This window comes from Hermetia illucens, chromosome 1 (genome assembly GCF_905115235.1).
Source record: "Hermetia illucens chromosome 1, iHerIll2.2.curated.20191125, whole genome shotgun sequence".
Classification (NCBI taxonomy): domain Eukaryota; kingdom Metazoa; phylum Arthropoda; class Insecta; order Diptera; family Stratiomyidae; genus Hermetia; species Hermetia illucens.
The window spans coordinates 90742914-90761481 of NC_051849.1; the positions used below are offsets into that span (position 1 = coordinate 90742914).

The 18568-nt window shown below is 43.0% G+C and overlaps 1 protein-coding gene across 1 annotated transcript; it reads left to right on the top strand.

Moving 5' to 3' along the window:
* The first annotated feature begins 6906 nt into the window (after positions 1–6906).
* LOC119646608 (protein MTO1 homolog, mitochondrial) lies at positions 6907–18568 on the top strand. The gene is made up of 10 exons (XM_038047109.1): positions 6907–6958; positions 7021–7157; positions 16249–16367; positions 16475–17137; positions 17191–17490; positions 17550–17720; positions 17782–17945; positions 18008–18229; positions 18290–18350; positions 18431–18568. Exons 1-10 carry the CDS (start codon positions 6924–6926, stop codon positions 18548–18550), a joined length of 1992 nt encoding a protein of 663 aa, XP_037903037.1. The 5' UTR covers positions 6907–6923; the 3' UTR covers positions 18551–18568.

Genomic DNA, 18568 nt, shown 5'->3' on the forward strand with positions numbered 1-18568 from the left:
GTCTTTGGTGGCTTAAACCTTGTCTGGATCCGGTTGAATTCTCTCGGAGGAAATCGTGTGGCTTAAAAACTTCAGCTGCTGTTGAAGAAATTGCATTTTTCAACATTAGGTACAATACTTGCTTCAAAGACACGTTGAAAGATGCATTCGAGACTCCGAGAAAGAGGTGACCAAGATATCATCCAAGTACACGAAAGAAAGTTAAGGTTTCGCAGAATAAACTGGATGAACTACTGAAAAGTTTGCGCCGCGTTGCGCAGACCAAAAGGCATCGTGTGAACTCGAAGAGTCTGAAAGTTGTGCATATTGCCATTTTCGGAATGTCTTCTGGAGCTACTGGGATAATGGTACGCCTGAGGTAAGTCCAAGGTCGTGAAAACACGCAAAGTAGTGGATGAGTGGCATGGAGTAGCGGTCTAAAATAGTCTGAGCATCTGATGTCTGTAATCGCCACATGGTCTCCATTTGCCGTTAGACTTTGGGACCATGTGTAGTAGGGAAGACCAGCAGCTATTTGATGGTCTGCAAATCTGCTTTAAAAGTATATCAAGTTCTTTCTTAGCAGCAGCGAGCTTCTAGGGTGTAGTGCGGATGTGGCACTGTACATCATGCTTAGCTGGTTGCAAGAGACTACTTTCGGTAGTTATGTTGCTGTATTTTTGAAGGAGAGCGCGAATGCGAAGGTCGGCTACTTCTTCAAAAATGATAGACAGACTGACGCTTGAGCAGACGTTAGATTTTTCCCAAGACCTGAGCGAAGTTGCGGGGTCCATAAGAGACCTGCTCTGCCGAGCTACCGCTAATCCGTAGTGGCCTGAGAAATCTTCGCCTAATATGGGACTGCTAATGTCCGCTATAACAAAACGAAATGAAAAGGTCTGTCGGATTCCCAGACTTACGCCTGCAGGCGTAAGTGTGTGTGGTTGAGGAGTTTGCTTGCTCTAGTTTAAGCGGGATCAATTGTGATTTTGCGATACCGGGAGGGCTAAGACGTCTGTTCCTGTGTCTACAAGGTAATGGGGCTTGCTAAAAGGAGAGTAGATTTTTAGACGGTGTGGAGCTAATTAAGTCCCTGGCTCCGAGCGGGGACAAAAAAAAAAGAAATATAAATGAAAACAGAATTTTTACTTTTTTTTCGAAATATTTATTCCACACAATAATAATTGACAATATGAAGTGACGGGTGATTCGCGGCAACTGGGCGAGATGTTATTTGATATCCTATATTTATTCATTTATAAATGCTGATTAAGCGTCTGACTGCTTGCATTTTCCCAGAAATGCAGCAAATTCTTTTCAGACGGTATCTTGTTTCATCGCGTCTAAGGTGTCTGTATCTGGCGGATTAGATACAGGCACGTGTAATCTGTTTTTTTTATTTATGTGTGCTGACGCATACATAACTAGCTGCATTCTGGGTAGCTGCCGCAGGAGCTCCCAACGAGTTTAGTTTTTTGATGTTGTAAGCGTGCACGGGCTGGGGCACTTCTTTGCTTTGTCGACAAAGACGCGGGGCACCAGCAAACTGTAGGAATCGTCGAACGCCCCGACGCGCGGCTACTCGATCGCTCATTTCGGTTGGTGGATCTTGAACGAGTTGGGGACTTACCTGCCGAGCGCAAAGCTCCCACTGTTGCCACTAGCTTAGAGACGGTAGTCGTGAGGGTAGCCACGGTCAGCTGAAGCTAGGCTTAGCCCTTGGCCTCCCGCCTCCCCTTCAGTGAACGCGGGGCGCGCATGTACCTCGCGGATATTGTCAGCGGTTTTCGGTAACACTTCCGAAGATGCGGAGGCCGCACAGCCCAAGATAGCTTGGGTGCGCTCGCTTCTCACGATTTTATAAATACCGCTCATATCATCTACCATTTTTCGGTCCCTTTCTCTAGCAAGCTGAAATGTTTTTCTAGTCGTATCTACCACCTTGCTAGAGAAAAGTACCGAAAAACGGTGGATGAGATTAGCGGTATTTATAAAATCGCTTGCTCAGATTGTCTGAAGGTGTATATCGGACAAACGAAAAGGCTAGTAACCATGAGATTTAGGGAGCATATGAAGGAGGCAGAGTTGGCTATCAAGTTCGCCCGAAAACCCACAAAATCGATGGTTGCTAAGCATATGGTGGAATGCGGCCATAAAATATACACCAAAGATCTGAAAGTATTAACCAGCTAGAAACCTAAGAAAGCTTCTCTCAGGATATACGAATAAGTCTTTAAAATGTAATTAAATATTTCTTCTTTTTCAGGATAAAGTTTAAAGCTTTTTAAAACTAATTTAGCAATATAATTAGTTAGAGTAGTATTATAAGTTTAGATTAGTATATAAATAGTTAATAAGTCCACCGAAGAGCAGACTTGTTAGCACTGATGAAGGGAACAAGTGGTTTCCGAATTATCGGTATTTGCAGAACCAATAAATATCACTAGCGAATAGGAAAAAAGCAAGTCTTAATTATTTCAAATAATTTAATCCCAAGAAGCACCGTGAAATTACACTTAGATAATTCCTCTTTCTGACTAACACTAAGTTTTCAACCAAATTTTGCACAAGGATACTACACGGCCCGTATATATGAGCACACAAATTGAACATTACCAGATCACTGATGGAATGCACACATATATACATCCATGTATGTTTTTGAATTGAGACTATTGCAACTGAAGAAATAAAAGTGTCCCAGCAACGCAGCCGTTTCAGCAAAGAAATCTTTTTTCAAATAAACTTAAAATTGTGCCAACATCTGTGGTCCCAGCTTCGAACAAATTAGTCATCAAAGGCACACAAACAGAAACTCAAATGTTTTCAAAATGAATTTATTTTATGTTAGCACCAGAGCCTCAAAGTACTTCAAATTTCAATTTGCATAACTCTCATCGTTGTTACTTATTATTATTCTGTTAAGGGAAAGTCGCACCGCGTCCATGAAGAACTATTGTGCTTCTTTTACTGGTTATAGTGTACCTATTGATCATAGTATCTCAAGCAGGCCTATAACTGTTAGGAACTTTAGTATGTTCCCTACTTCCAGATCTTTCAACTTTGCATCTGATATTAAGTGTTCTCCCAGATGCCTCGACCTACTTTGCACAGGTACCGGACATTGTTCCAGGACGTGTATAGAGGTTTCTTCATCCTCCTTACAAAACCTGCAGGCAGTGTCCGTAGATATCCCTAGCTTCCCTAGGTGATAGTTCAGCCGACAATGACCAGTGAGAATTCCCACTATGATTCAGAGGTTCTTTTTGGTGAGGTTTAAGCAATCCTTTATGCGCATGGGTTCATATTCCCCAATAAACACCCTGGACTGCTCCATTCCTTGCAGGCCCGTTCAGTACAGTTCCCTCAACCGTTTCCAGTCATGAAACCGTTTCCCATTCCACGCAAGGGTTCTAGCAGGGGTAAAGACGTCCATGCTCCCTTCTTGGCTAGTTCGTCCGCTGCTTCGTTGCCTTCCAACCCAGCATGGCCTGGAACCCAAAGTATCCAGACCTTGTTGGACGAACCGAGTGTATTCAGTCTCTCAAGGCATTCCCATACCAGTTTAGAGTTCACCTGGTTGGCCCTAAGTGCCTTGATCGCTGCTTGGCTATTGATGAGAATAGCTATGTTCCGCCCGCTATAGTTCCTTTGCAGATTAAAGGAGGCACATTTGTCTATAGCGTATATTTCCGCCTGGAATATGCTAGTGTACCTGCCCATTGGCTCAAACAACATTTTTCTTGGACCAATGACCCCGGCACCCGCTCCCTCTGCTGTGAGGGATCCGTCAGTGTACCAAGTAATAAGTTGCTGGTTTAAGCCGTATGTCGCAGCCACACTCTCCCAGTTTGCCTTGTTACTCCAACGTGTTTCAAACTTCTTATCGAAGTGAAACCTCGTTGTCATGTTATCCCTTGGTATCAGTAATTCAGGGTACCGCCTAGAAAGAATATCAATCTTCCTTCGATTTAGGCAGCTCCCCGCCTCATTCATACTACCGGCCATCCTGAATATTGCCCTCCTTGCCTGCATCTGTATGTGCAGATGGAGAGGGGCTAATCCCAGAAGGACCTCCAGGGATGCCGTTGGGCATGTCCTCATTGCCCCACTGATAGATGATGGTAGAGATGGCTTAGGTATGTCCTGAGCCTTCCTAAGGGCCTCTTCTGGTTTCAGGCCTTCCTTCAGATAGCGCAGGTACCATTTAACACCGGCGCTACTGAGACTTGTCTCCTTCCTGACGTCTGTTATATTTATCTCAGACGTGCTTTTGCTGGTCCCTGCTCGTTGAGCAGTGGTGTTCGTAGGTTGTTGTCCACGCAGTATACCAATGTTAACCTTGGATCCACTGCTTGACGTCCCAACTTCTTCCTTCTTGGGTGTAATGTACCTCCGCCTGATTAACCAGTTTTTTTGCGGTACGGGGCCCCGCTTGTTTGGTTTTCGTTTTTTTTTTTTGTAGTCATTTGATTCCCACAAGTATGGGGGTTAAGAGGTCCGGCGTGCCATAGCCCCCGTAGTACGGAAAGGTCTAACTTACTCACTGAGGCGACTAGATATCAGTGAGGTTCCGTTCGAATACAAGCAGTTACCCCCGACTGCAAACTATCCAATAGGCACGGTTCGCATAACACCCTGGATTAGGGGAGGTGTTTTTCGACTCCCCAGTCTAGATCCGTAGCGTTTTGTTAATAGTAGGGTCACCTCGTACAGGATGTGGCTATCACCACTCACTAACGGTATTGGTAGACGAGAGGCTTGGCTCCCAGAAAGCTACGCACCGTCCCAGAGGAGAGACAGCTCATCCTCAGAGAGAGATAGGTTGGCCTCAGGGAGCTATATTCCGCGTCAGTCTATCCTGCAGTGCACCGCTTGACCCCATCGTTGTTATTAGGTTGTTGTACGTGAAATGGCGGATTTGGCAATCAAGTGAAGTTAGTTGCGATTTTCTTGTATCAAACCACCACCAGTTGCCGCTGTTGGTGTCGGATAACGAAGTATAAATACTCCTACATTTAATCAAGGAGTCATTTCAGTTTTGACCATCGTTGTGAAAACAGTGAATAAAAAGAAAAAAAAGGATGGAAAAGAGCCAAGAACGTATATTTTTTCTGTACTGTAACCTCGGTTTTAAAGCAGTGGAGGTGACCAGGAACATTAACAGCGCATTTGGAGCTGATACGGTAAGCGAACGAACCACACGGCGGTGGTTTGAAAAATTCTGGTCAGGCGACGTAAGCCTTCAAAGTGAGCCACGTAGACATGCAGGATCATCGATTGACAAGGACGAGCTGCGTTTGCTACTCGGATCCGACACACGTCGGTCTGTGAGGGACATTGCAGAGAAACTGGGCGTACACTATTCGACAGTTTTCCGGAAGTTGCAACAACTTGGAAAGGTGAAAACGCTCGACAAATGGGTTCCGCATGCCCTTACGGAGCAAAACATGGCCTTTCGAAAGGTAATTTGCAGTTCTTTACTCTCCTGCGCCAGAAGTGATCTCTTTTTGCACAGAGTAGTGTCATGTAATGAAAAGTGAATATTATACGACAATCGTCGCCGATCAGCACAATGGCTAGATGCTGATGAGCCACGGAAGCATATGCCGAAACCGAGCTTCCATTCGAAGAAGGTAATGGTGACTGCTTGGTGGTCTATAGCTGGAGTTATCCAGTATTCTTTTTTGGCACCTACAGAAACGATAAATGCACAGTACCCAACTCGAGGAAATGCACCAAAAATTGAGTATTCAACGGCCGAGATTAGTCAGCAGAGATGGTGTGATACTCTTTCACGACAATGCACGACCTCATGTTTCCAGAACAACGGTTCAAAAGTTGAACGAATTGCAGTATGAGACTCTGCCCGACAGTTGGGCTTCTACGAAACTGGCATACATGCTCTTGAATCTCGCTGGGAGAAGTGCTTTGAATCGACTGGCACCTATTTTGATTCAATAAATAAATTTTTATAAGCTTTACAGTCGTTTGAAATTTTAATACTTTTTAATTCTTACTCTGCCCACATCTAATCCACTAAATTGTTGTTAGTTAAAATCCCAACAACTGCACAAAGCACAAACAACATCGCTCGAAATGGTAACTACGGTGATTTCATATGATTCGATGATTATGATTACGGTGGCTACCATTTCATGATTACATGTTTACAATCGCACATTTCTAATTATAACCGCAATCATAATCGTAATCATAATCACAATTTTGCCCAACTCTGCTTTATAGTAACATTTATTAGTGAAGTGTGTAGGACTTTTTTGATTGACTAAAATTTTACTATTTTATTGCCAAATTTATACAAATTTTTCCGTAAAAAAGGTAAATTTTTACTTCAGGTTGACTCCACTTTTTGCAAATCAAAATTTTGCTTACTTCACTAGGTTTTTACCATATTTCCACTTTAGCAAACTTTTTCGTTTGTTCTCTAAATGAAAAATTACGACTTGCAGCCTTTCGGCCACAGAAGTCCTTCAAAAAAACAGGTACATCGAATCATCTATTGCGCAGCCGTTTTGCTTTAAAATAATGTAGAAATATTTTTTTCTTATACCTCAAACCTTAGATTAACATATAAAAGAAGAGACAGAACTAAAGGTATTCGTTTTTCTTCTGTAAATCCTAGAAAAGGACTCTTGACTCCATGCGCAGAAAGTAGCATTACATCTTAAGATATTAGATGCCTTGCTTAGAAGAATTTTTAGTGAAATGTAACCAGAATTAAAATTAATCACAAAATGTCTTTTTACTCAAGGACGGGAATAACGTTAAATAAGTGTAATGCTTGCATCCTAGATTCCTACCCGATTTTCGGAATCTTATTCATGCTGCTACTTAAGAAATTACTCCGAAAATGTATTTTCTTGAAGTAAACAAAGCAAATCAGCTGGCAGTGAACATCTTTCATCGCAGCTGATGTTGGGATGTATCGATTTGGAGGTTATTTGCTTGATAGGCGGTAATAACATGTTTGAATTACATAAATACATTTTTTTCAAAAGGGAATAACTTTTTAAATAGGAAACTGTCTACCGACATCAGAAAAGTTTACGATGTAGTCGTTATTGGAGGCGGGCATGCCGGTACGGAAGCATGCGCGGCTGCAGCCAGAATGGGTGCTCGGACGTTACTGGTCACACACAAGAAGGAAACAATAGGTAAGCCTAGTTTATTCTACTTGCCCACGAAGGAACTGAATTAACGAGGGAAGAGCTATTCAAAAATTTGAAAAGTACACTTCCGTCAACGCGCTTGTATTTCTCTGCATCAGTCCAGCTCTGGACTGTGCGTGTGGTCTTTTAGAAACTTTAGTCTTTATAATTCATACGATTCGAAAAAGGACGCCTCTACATATTGAAGCCCGAAGATGTTTTGAGCGTAGATGCAGGGGATAGCCAGAATGATCAATTGGGTTTACTACAGTCAATCACGGCTTCTGACGAGCATGTGTTTACCCCGAATATCAGTGATTGTTACAGATCTTATACTTGACGGGCCGTAAATTGCAGCACTTCGAATATCCCTAAGCCAACTTAAGATATTATCTAGTTGGATTATGGCAAATTTTGGATTGGTGTATAATTTGCTAGAAGGGGGAAGTTGTTACGAAACATCTCATATCGTGTGCAAACCATGCCGATATTTAAAATAAATTTAGCGCCCGGTGAGTTGGGGCTTAAGAATACACTTAAGTCTTCCCAAGTAAATTTTGAAAATTTACTGTCACCGAAACGTCAAGAAAGCCTTGGATAGGGACTCATCTCACGGCTAGGACCTTTAGCTATCGAAAACGGACTATAATTGGTTTCTGAAATGTGCGCACGCTCCTCGGCAACGGTAGCGAGGGCCGCCAGAATGCTCGCTTCCTCTAACTCGAGCGAGAATTCCAACGATATAAGCTGGGCATTCTGGGCCTAAGCGAAATAAGATTGTGGGACTCTGTAGAGTACTCTTCTCCTTCTTACCACATTTACGGTACTGTGCTTTTATACTCTGCAAAGCCGTCTGGTAGCAGACGCGAAACCGATGTCGGGTTCTTTCTGAAGGCTACCGTAAGTCACACTCTCTTCACCTGGGAGCCGGTTTCTGACAGACTTCTAACTGCAAGATTCCGGCTCAGGTTAAGAAGCATCATAATTGGACAGTGTTGGCTGCGGAATGGTGGAAAGAAATCAATAAACGGAAGGGGTTGAAACCTCTATTGATCGCTGCGATTGATGACGGGCGTGACGCGTTCAAACTCCGAGATCGTGCGAAATCCTGTGAAGTTCAACGTTCTGTGCGCCATGACAAAAGGAGATTTTTATTACGGTGGTTACTGAAGCGGAAAATGCCGTAGAACGCAATGATTTAAAAACTGTATATCGGTTCACGGATGCACTTGCACGTGGTTGCGAATCTTTCAATGGTTTTGTGAAATGCGTTACCGGTCGACCCCTGATGACGATGAAGCAGTGGAAGGAACACCATAGTTCTCAACCGCATCACGTTCGATGAAGTTTCGCCTCATGCGAATGAAAGGGCTAGTCACCATATCATGCGGATACGGAAAGTTCCTGCAAACAGAAAAGAAATCATATCGACCATTAACGCAGTCAAACGGACTAAAGCCGCTGGGCCCGATTGTCTCTCCGCAGAGTTATTTATCGTTGCGGATTTGCTGCTTCTGCTACTACTATGAAAATCTTAGAAATCCACGACCTTTCCCAGGGAGTGCAAAGTGTGGATGATCGTTAAGATTCCAAAGGGGTATCTGCGTGCTCCCTGCCATTGCAAAGATAATGGCTAAAATAATCATCCCGGAACGCATCAAAGAACATTTCGAAAACTTGATCGGCAGAGAGCAGGTTGCTTTCCGCTCCTGATTCTCCTGCATTGATCCCATTAACATTACAGATCATTTTGCGACAGTGCGCGAAGTTTAGATTTTCGCTTCAACTGCTCTTCATCGATTTCCAGAAAGCTTTCGACAACACGAATAGGGAGTGAATTTGTTGACGTGTCCTACACAGGAAGGAAATTCCGGTGAAACTATTATAGTAGCTATTATCAGAGCGACATGTGGTTGCGCCAGATGTCACAGAGTGCACCGAGATAAGATCTGTGAGTAATTTCAGATCCAACGCGGAGTCCGCCCGGGTTGCAGCTTGTCACCGATATCATTTCTACTTGTTATCGGTGACATTTTTCATATTGTCTTGTCTCGAAGACGTAGAGGAGTGCAATGGGCTATGACATTCTTCCTCAAACACCTCGACTACGCTGGTGGCATCTGTTTGCTCTCTCACGGGAATGCAGATCTTGGTCTAATGGCTTTGAATTTGGAAAGAGAGGCAAGTAGAGTTGGACTGAAGATAAACACCAACAAAACCATGGTTATCAATCTGACGAGCCATCACACGTTCACTGGATATTGCCTGATCTTGTCTATAATGCAGTTATCTCAATACCAATACCAAGTTGGGACTGTTAGCTACTATTGTTGTTTCTGTCTTGCTATATGGGAGTATCACAGCAACCCCCACTGTCATTCGAAAGTTCCAAGCGACGTGTCATTGGAGTGGGCTGAAGTGATACTATTTCAAACGAAGAAATTGGTCAGCGCTCAGGCTTGCCACCCGTTGGCGATGTGATCGGAAGGCGGAAGAGGCAGTGAATAAGTCAAACATTAAAGCTTGGCGATAATTTCATTGTTGACTACACCATGCAGTGATGCCAACTTTCTCAAGATGACCGACGAGTGGGTCGCCCAAGAGTAACTGATGCAGAACAGAATAGCAGAATAGAACCTCGGTAAGTCCTGGAGGTAGCTGAACCGCATTTCAGCGAACTGCAAGCGATGGCGTGGGGCAGTTGACGCGCTATACCCCACCATGGGGTAATCGCCAATCATATATTACGTGTATCAGAAAGTTCGCGGAACGCTATCCATCCGTCGATATTATAGCTAGGGTTTAGACCACATTTCAACATTCCATCTCTCATTAAAGTATTCCCCGAATTTCAACTCGACCTGGCAATTATGTTTTTGGTTACAGCTATTTTAAGTTGGCATTTCAGTGCATTTTGCTACAATAAAAAACGTCGGGCATCGTGTTTTTTTGTAAAAAAAGGTTTGAGGCGAATGGTTTACAAGTGGGCTGGTGAATTTGAAAGAGGTTGTACAAGCATTGAAGGCGATTCAATTGCGGGGTGCCCAAAGAGTGCATCAACTTCAGAAAACATGAGAAAAATACAGGATATGGTTTTGGAAAATCGACACATGGAAGTGACACAGAAAGAGTTAGTGGAGTTCGTAGGAATTTCAGTGGGGAGTATAAGTCATAATTTAAATGACATTTTGGGCTTGAGAAAGCTGTGCGCGTAATGGGTGCCGCATTCTTTAACAACGGATCAAAAACGCATCCGAATGTGGCTTTCTCAGCGATATTTGGATGGGACCTGGATTTATTATCATAATCCTGGATCGAAACAAGAGGTTAATAAGTGGTGCCCACACCCGAATTTTCGGCACCGGAGCGAGTTAAAGGGGTTAGCTTTAGTGTTTTGGGATGCTAAAAGAATTCTATTAGTAGATTACCTTTAAACTGATAAAACAATAAATCAAGATTATTATTGTAACCTTTTGGATCAGTTGACGTGAAAATTTATGAGAAAAGGCCTGGTTAGCAAAAGAAAAACGTAATTTTGCATCAAGATAATGCACACGCTCACAAAACCATTGCTGAAATCACGGAATTGAAGTTCGAATAGTTGCAATATCTCCTGACTTCCGGCTTTTCCGACACCTCAAAAAATTCTTACGTGGATATCGATTTTCATCAAATGAAGAGGTAATAGCTACTATGGGTATTTTGCAGATCATTCAGAAAACTACTAGGGATGGGATCCTTAAATTAGAAAATGGCTGGAATAAGTGTGTAGAAGTTAATTTTTATAAATATAAATACGCTTTTCGCTTCGCATTCCGCGAACTTTTCGATATACCGTTCGGATCATTTTGGAACCATGTTTGTGGTTCATATTGCGGTTTCACCTGTTTTTCTTCGATTTCGCTTTCGTCAGCATGAATGTGCTTGGAGTGCCCTATGCAGGAGAGACATTCCGATGAAATTAATAGTTAATAACATTGCATTTTGTCACCGATACTTCCTTGTTAGCAGTAACGTTTTCCATGCTGCCTTATCTGGAGGATGTGAAGGTCTTGAATAGACCATGACGTCTTTTTTCAAATCTCAACTACCCTGATAACATCTGCTTTCTCTCATACCGGGTCATGGAACTTGATCAAATGGCTCTGGACTTGGAAAATGAGGCAAGCGGAGTCAGACTGATGATCAACAAACAAACAAACCTCTCAGTTGGACCGTTCATCGCGCTCTTCCTATCTGGATTAAAGGACATAACATCGAGGACGCAGATCAATTTGTCCCTCTTGGTAACGTTATGATGGTCAACAGTGGCAACCAGTTTGAAGTTACCCGAGGCATTAACCGTCCTAGACCCACCTGCTATTTGGGAACAGCACATGGAAAGTGACGACGATTGTTGCTCGTGCGCTGCAAGCATTCACCGGTACCTGTTTCCGCCGTGTTATCGGTGTATTTTTGCCCAACACAATCTGGAATGAAGAGCTGCATCGGCCTAGAGACTAGATATAGATAACCATGTTAATTCGGAGAGAATTCACTATCGCAAAGTGCCCGGCGAATGGGCTGCCCGAGAAACATATGCCGCAGAACAGTAGAGGAGAAGTGTATGTTTCCCGAAAAGACCTGATTCAGGGATATTGGCAACCATTTATTTAGAGATATATATTTCTCCATTTGCAACACCAGAAAATAAAATTATGGCGTTGAACGGAATGTCGACATTTAGTTTTCCGGAATAGGGTCCACTTTTTGCACCGAATAACCCTTCGAGATTTTCTTCTTACCTTCCAAAACTATTTTAGCTATTATCTTTGCAACAGTAGAAGTACGCAAACTACCTTCTTGTTGTTAAATTCAGGGTGAGGGTCTTTCGATTACTTTTCCATTCCCTGGAAAAGATTTCAGTCTTCCGGGATTTCATCATCAGAAAGACAGTCAAATCTCGTCGCTTCACTCCGCTTGAGTGCATTGATGATTAAAGTTTAGTCATTAGAAGTAGAAATTAAAACCTTAGGAATTGGGGAGGTAAAATCTTGCTTACTTTGACTGAGAAGAATGGAGAATTCGGTCTAGGCGAATCAACCTCCCGCTGAACGGGACAAAGGCTGAAGAAAAATGAGATCATCATCATCAACGGCGCAACAACCGGTATCCGACCTAGGCCTGCCTTAATAAGGAATTGCAGACATCCCGGTTTTGCGCCGAGGTCCACCAATTCGATATCCCTAAAAGCTGTCTGGCGTCCTGACCTACGCCATCGTCCATCTTAGGCAGGGTCTGCCTTGTCTTCTTTTTCCACCATAGTTATTTCCCCTATAGACCTTCCGAGCTGGATCATCCTCATTCATACGGATTTAGTGACCCGCCGGATTTTATCCACAACCTGACGGTCATGGTATCGCTCATAGATTTCATCGTTATGTAGGCTACGGAATCGTCCATCCTTATGTAGGGGGCTAAAAATTCTTCGGAAGATTCTTCTCTCGAACGCGGCCAAGAGTTCGCAATTTTTCTTGCTAAGAACCCAAGTCTTCCTTGGAATACATGAGGACTGGCAAGATCATTGTCTTGTACAGTGAGAGCTTTGACCCTATGGTGAGACATTTCGAGCGAAACAGTTTTTGTAAGCTGAAATAGGCTCTGTTGGCTGCTAACAACCGTGCGCGGATCTCATCATCGTAGCTGTTATTGGTTGTGATTTTCGACCCTAGATAGGAGAAATTATCAACGGTCTCAAAGTTGCATTCTCCTATCTTTTTTCTTCCCGCTTGATCAGTGCAGTTTCATGTTGTTGGTTGGTTGGTTTTTGGTGCTGACGTTGCCACCATTTACTTTGTCTTACCTTCATTGATATGCAGCCCAAGATCTCGCGCCCATCGCCGCCTGATCGATTTGGATGAAGGCAGTTTGTACGTCTCGGGTGGTTCTTCTTTTTGTTGGGTGGACTTAAAGAGGATCGTAGCTCTTGCATTTACCTCAACGTCACGGATCACTTTCTCGAAGACCAGGTTAAAGAGGACGCATGATAGGGCATCCCCTTGTCGTAGACCGTTATTGATGTCGGATGGTCTTGAGAGTGATCCTGCTGCTTTTATCTGGCCTCGCACATTGGTCAGGGTCAGCCTAGTCAGTCTTATCAATTTCGTTGGAATTCCGACTTCTCTCATCGCCGTGTACAGTTTTACCCTGGCTTTGCTATCATAGGTATATGGTGTCCATATTCCAACAGATTTTCCATCGCTTGCCGCAGAGAGAAAATCTGATCTGTTGCTGATTTGCCTGGAGTGAAGCCTCTTTGGTATGGGCCAATGATGTTCTGGGCGTATGGGGCTATCCGGTCTAGCAAGATAGCGGAGCATATCTTATAGATGGTACTCAGCAACGTAATACCTCTACAATTGCTGCGCTGTGTGATATCTCCCTTTTTATGTATGAGACAGATAATGCCTCTTTGCCAGTCGTCAGGCATTGATTCGCTGCCCTCCCCCCCTTGAGCACAAGCTGATGAACCACTTGTAATTGGCCGCCTCCATATTTAACCAATTCGGCTGTAATTCCATCGGATCCTGGTGACTTATGATTGTTAAACCTATTTATTGCATGGACTGCTTCTCCTATACTTGTTGGTGGCAGTATTTGTCCGTCGTCTTCAGTTGGCTGGACCTCCAAGTCGCCGATGTTCTGGTTGTTCAGTAGCTCATCAAAGTATTCAACCCATTGCTCCAATATGCCCATTCTGTCGCAAATCACATTTCCCTCTTTGTCTCGGCAGGATGAGCATCGAGGTGTATAAGGCTTCATCCTGCTGTCTTGTTGGTAAAACTTGCGGGCCTGGTGCGGTTGCTCCCTGTATTTTTCTAGTTCACAGATTGGTTGGTTCTCCCAGGGTTCCTTTTTCCGTCGGTGAAGTCGCTTCTCCGCACGACGGAGTTCGTGATAAGTCTCTGCGCGTGCCCGCGTTCTTTGGGAATGCAACATTACTCGGTATGCGACATTCTTCCATTCCGTTGCTAGCTTACATTTATCGTTAAACCAGCCGTTCCGACTCCTTTTGCGGCTGGGGCCAAGTATGTTTGTGGCCGTATCAATGATAATGTTCTTCAGGTGGTTGTGAAGATCATTTGTTGATGCTTTATCTCTAGGACCTCTGTTGACTGCGGTTATCGCGGCATCGATTTCCCTCTTATAGGTGTCGCGTGTTGCGGAGGGCTGTGTTGTGGATGGCTTCAGTGTTAACTTTCACCTAATTGTCAGAGGGTAGTTTGGGTGGTGTTGTTATTCGAGCTCCGAACACCATGCCAATGAGATAGTGTAGTCTATATTGACCCCCTATATGTTCTGACATTCATCAAGGCTGAGAGGTGGCGGGGTTCAATCAACATGTAGTCAATTTGGTTGGAAGTGGTCCCGTCTGTTGAGGCCCACGTATGTTTGTGGACCGCTTTCCGCACAAACCAGGTACTTCCAACAACCATTTCGTGTGGCCCTGCTAATTGAATAATCCGCAGTCCATTATCGTTTGTATTTTGGTGTAAGCTGTGGGAGCCAACGTATCGCTTGAATACGAGCTCCTTCCCTACTTGCCTGTTAATATCCCCAAGTATGATTTTGATATCATATCTGGGACAGGCTATGAGGGTTCGTTCTACTGCCTCGTAGAAGGTATCCTTCTCCGACTCTGCAGTCTCCTCTGTAGGGGCGTGAATCTTAATGTGGCTTATATTTCTAAACTTGCCTCGCAAGCTCAGAATACATAGCTTATGTTTTCAAAGCCGATAACAGCAGGTTTCATATTTTGGCTGACTAAGCACCCTACTCCGAGCACATGGTTTAATGGATGCCCACTATAATATATGGTGTAGCGGCTCTTTTCCAGGAAACCGGTCCCTGTCCAACGCATCTCCTATAACGCTGTTACATCAGCCCTCTATGGGGGCAGGGAATCGGCTAGCTGGTCAAAAGCTTTATCTCTGTACAGGGAGCGCACGTTCCATGAGAAAATGCGCGTCTGCAGCGTTTCGTTAAGAAAGAGCTCCTAGCGGTCACCACGTGGAGGTGGAGGTAGGGTTTGGTATAGCTGTTGGTGTTGGTTCAGCAGGCATTTCCCAGGTTTTATGCTCCATCGTGGGTACCAATCCACGTTTCCCCCTGGAACCTATACTACCCTTTGACCACCCTTTGACAAATGAGATGTCGACGTCAATTCCTTCGCTAAATTTCTCCATATTTTGGCTGCTTCGGTACTCGGTGCGCGTATATTACGATTTTTCTTTAAATCCGTTCATATCACATTCATAAATAACAGAATCATAGGAAAATGTTAGTTGCTTTTGGTCGTTTGTGTGGCTTTAGTGCGAAGTTTTTGAAACTGTGTTCATAATACATTTTCGTAAACTTTTATAAAACAATGGGAAGAAAAAGTGTATCAAATGAATATGAGAATCTTTGCCGCTTAGAGATTTTTGTTGCTTCCAAGGGTTACGGTTCGCAAAAATTTTCTGGTTGTCCGAAAGTTCTAAGCTGTCATAAAAAGCGGGAGATTTTGAACTGAGCGTCAATTGAGCGTGAATTTGTTCAACATGTGCCAATTTGAAAGAGTATAAAAGAATCACGAAACTAATGTTATCTGCGAATGCTCAAGCACCGATGTTGAAGCTGGAACATTGCGAAATTAAGGCCAATTTTGCAGATTGTCATTAGACGTAGAGGCATCAAATGTATTTTCATTCCTTTATGGTTAGGTTGTCCGATGAAAAGTTTTGCCTTGACGGCCCAAACCAGTAAGCATTTTTGGTATGGCGATGATATATAATAATGATGGTGTCCATTTCATTTGTGAATCGAATATGCATTGCTCGATAATCTGACCCCTCTCTGGCGACTACCCGCGTTACTTAACAGCGTTTTGCGGTTAGCCGCGGAGGTCAATTGCCTTGGAGGTTATCAACTTCGGTATATCGACTTTTTCGGGATTCTCAGAGGTTTTATAGTCCACCATCCACTTTCCGTCAGTTTCGTTATTAGCTGCTATGCAATATTTTATCTTCTTTCTCATTTCGTGACTGAATAAAATAAGACTCAGGGCATTTTCAACCAGGTGAAATGTCTTGCAACCCTTCATTTGGAGGCATCGGCAAAGGTCATTTGGTTCGAGAAGTCGATGCATTGGACGGAGTCTGTGGGAGATGTTGCGATGTTTCCGGTGTACAATACAAGGTATGTGTCAGTTTTCATTCATTCATTTTAGGGCTTGGAAAAGTTTGAATATTGAATGGTAAGGATTACATTGATATGGCGCATCAGAATCTTTATTATTATTTTAGGTTCTTAATCGTCGCCGGGGTCCGGCTGTATGGGGTCCAAGAGCTCAGATTGATCGTAGTCTCTATAAAGAAGCGGTCCAGAAAGAATTGTTTAAAATTCCTAATTTAGAAGTAATGTGTCAACCTGTCGAGGACCTAATTATTAATCAGAATGACATATATGCTAATTCAAATTCGAATGTAAGATGTGATGGGGTTATCCTTCAGGATGGGAGCCGCATTGAATCTAAATGTGTAGTAATTACAACTGGAACATTCCTCAGAGGCCAAATCAACATCGGACTAGACATAAGGCCTGCGGGCCGTATTGGTGATGAACCGGCAATTGGATTAGCGAAAAGTCTAGAAGCGTTAGAATTTCGAATGAGTCGGTTGAGAACTGGAACACCACCAAGAATTAAATCCAGCTCAATTAACTTCAAAGTACTCGAAGCCCACTATGGTGATAATCCACCGGTTCCATTCTCCTTTATGAATGACTCAGTGTTGCTAAAGCCTTCTGAACAATTGCCTTGTCATTTAACTTATACTGGTGAAGCTGTAAATAAAATTGTTCATGAAACATTGCACTGCAACCGTCATGTCACAGAAGAAGTGACGGGACCCCGGTACTGTCCTTCTATAGAATCGAAAATATTACGTTTTGGCAATAAACCACATCAGGTATTATTAAAGTAATTCTTTTACTTCCAATAATAAATACTACTTCGAAATAGATTTGGTTGGAGCCTGAAGGTTTTAATAGCGATATCACTTATCCGAATGGCATTTCTTGCACAATGCCGGAGGAGCATCAAATTCGATTAGTTCGGACGATACATGGTTTGGAAAATGCTGAAATCGTTCGACCCGGTTATGGAGTTAGTTATGATTTCATTGACCCGAGGGAATTATATCAAACGCTTGAAACAAAGAAGATAGCAAACTTATTTTTAGCTGGTCAAATTAATGGAACCACGGGGTATGAAGAAGCGGCTGGACAAGGCATTTTAGCAGGAGCAAATGCTGCGGCTAAAGTAGATCTACCAACTTTACATATATGAGATCCCCAATTAATTGTTTTATGTTTTAATAGTGCTTGAATCGAGAACCTCTGACTGCTAGCAGGACTGAAGGGTATATTGGAGTTCTCATAGACGACCTTACCACATTAGGCACGAGTGAACCTTACAGGATGTTCACGAGCAGAGCAGAGTTTCGTTTGATACTCCGGCCGGACAATGCTGATCTTAGACTAACGGAGAAGGTTTGTGGTTTGTTCGCAAATAGTTCCTCTGAACATATCCTCACCCAAATATACTTTCCAGGGATACAAAATTGGATTAGTCTCTAATGAAAGATTCAACAAAATGACTTCTGTTCGTTCAAAATTACAAGAAGGTATCTCCCTCCTAAAATCGATTAGTAAACCATCGAATGAATGGCGGGTGCTGCTTAAAAGGCCTGTCTCTAAGTCATCTGTTATGAAAAGGTTGTTAAAAACTATACGTCTGACTGGTACATTGTTTATTACCAACTTTTGTAATATTTTAGCGCTTTTGATATGATAGCTATACCGAGTGATGGTATTTCTTGCGATGACTTAGCCAACATTTTACCTGAACCGTTAGGCTGGCTTCGAGATCATCCACATGTGGCTGATCGGATCAAAATAGAGGCTTTATATGAGCATGCCATTGGTGAACAAGCCAAAGAAGTTGAGGAAGTTAGAAAGGATGAACAACTTAAAATTCCAGTGAATATTGATTATTTTGAGTGAGTGAAATTTAGATATAGTCCTTTTCAGTTGTCTGACACGATATTTTCTTACTGCAGGAAATCTCTTAGTTTATCAAATGAGGAACGAGAAAAATTGACCATGATCCAACCACAAACGGTAAGCCTAATTTGCAAAGCGAAGTGTTGTTAGATAAGTTTCTGAGAAAATGTCCACATAACCTAATTTCTGATTCATAGATTGCAGCCGCCAGTCGCATTCAAGGTGTAACACCGTCAACAATTGTACGATTGCTCAGATTTGTTAAGCAAACTCACTCTCTGAACTCCGATGTTAATCATGTTAATCATGTTGTGTGAATAAAGGGTAAATATCTG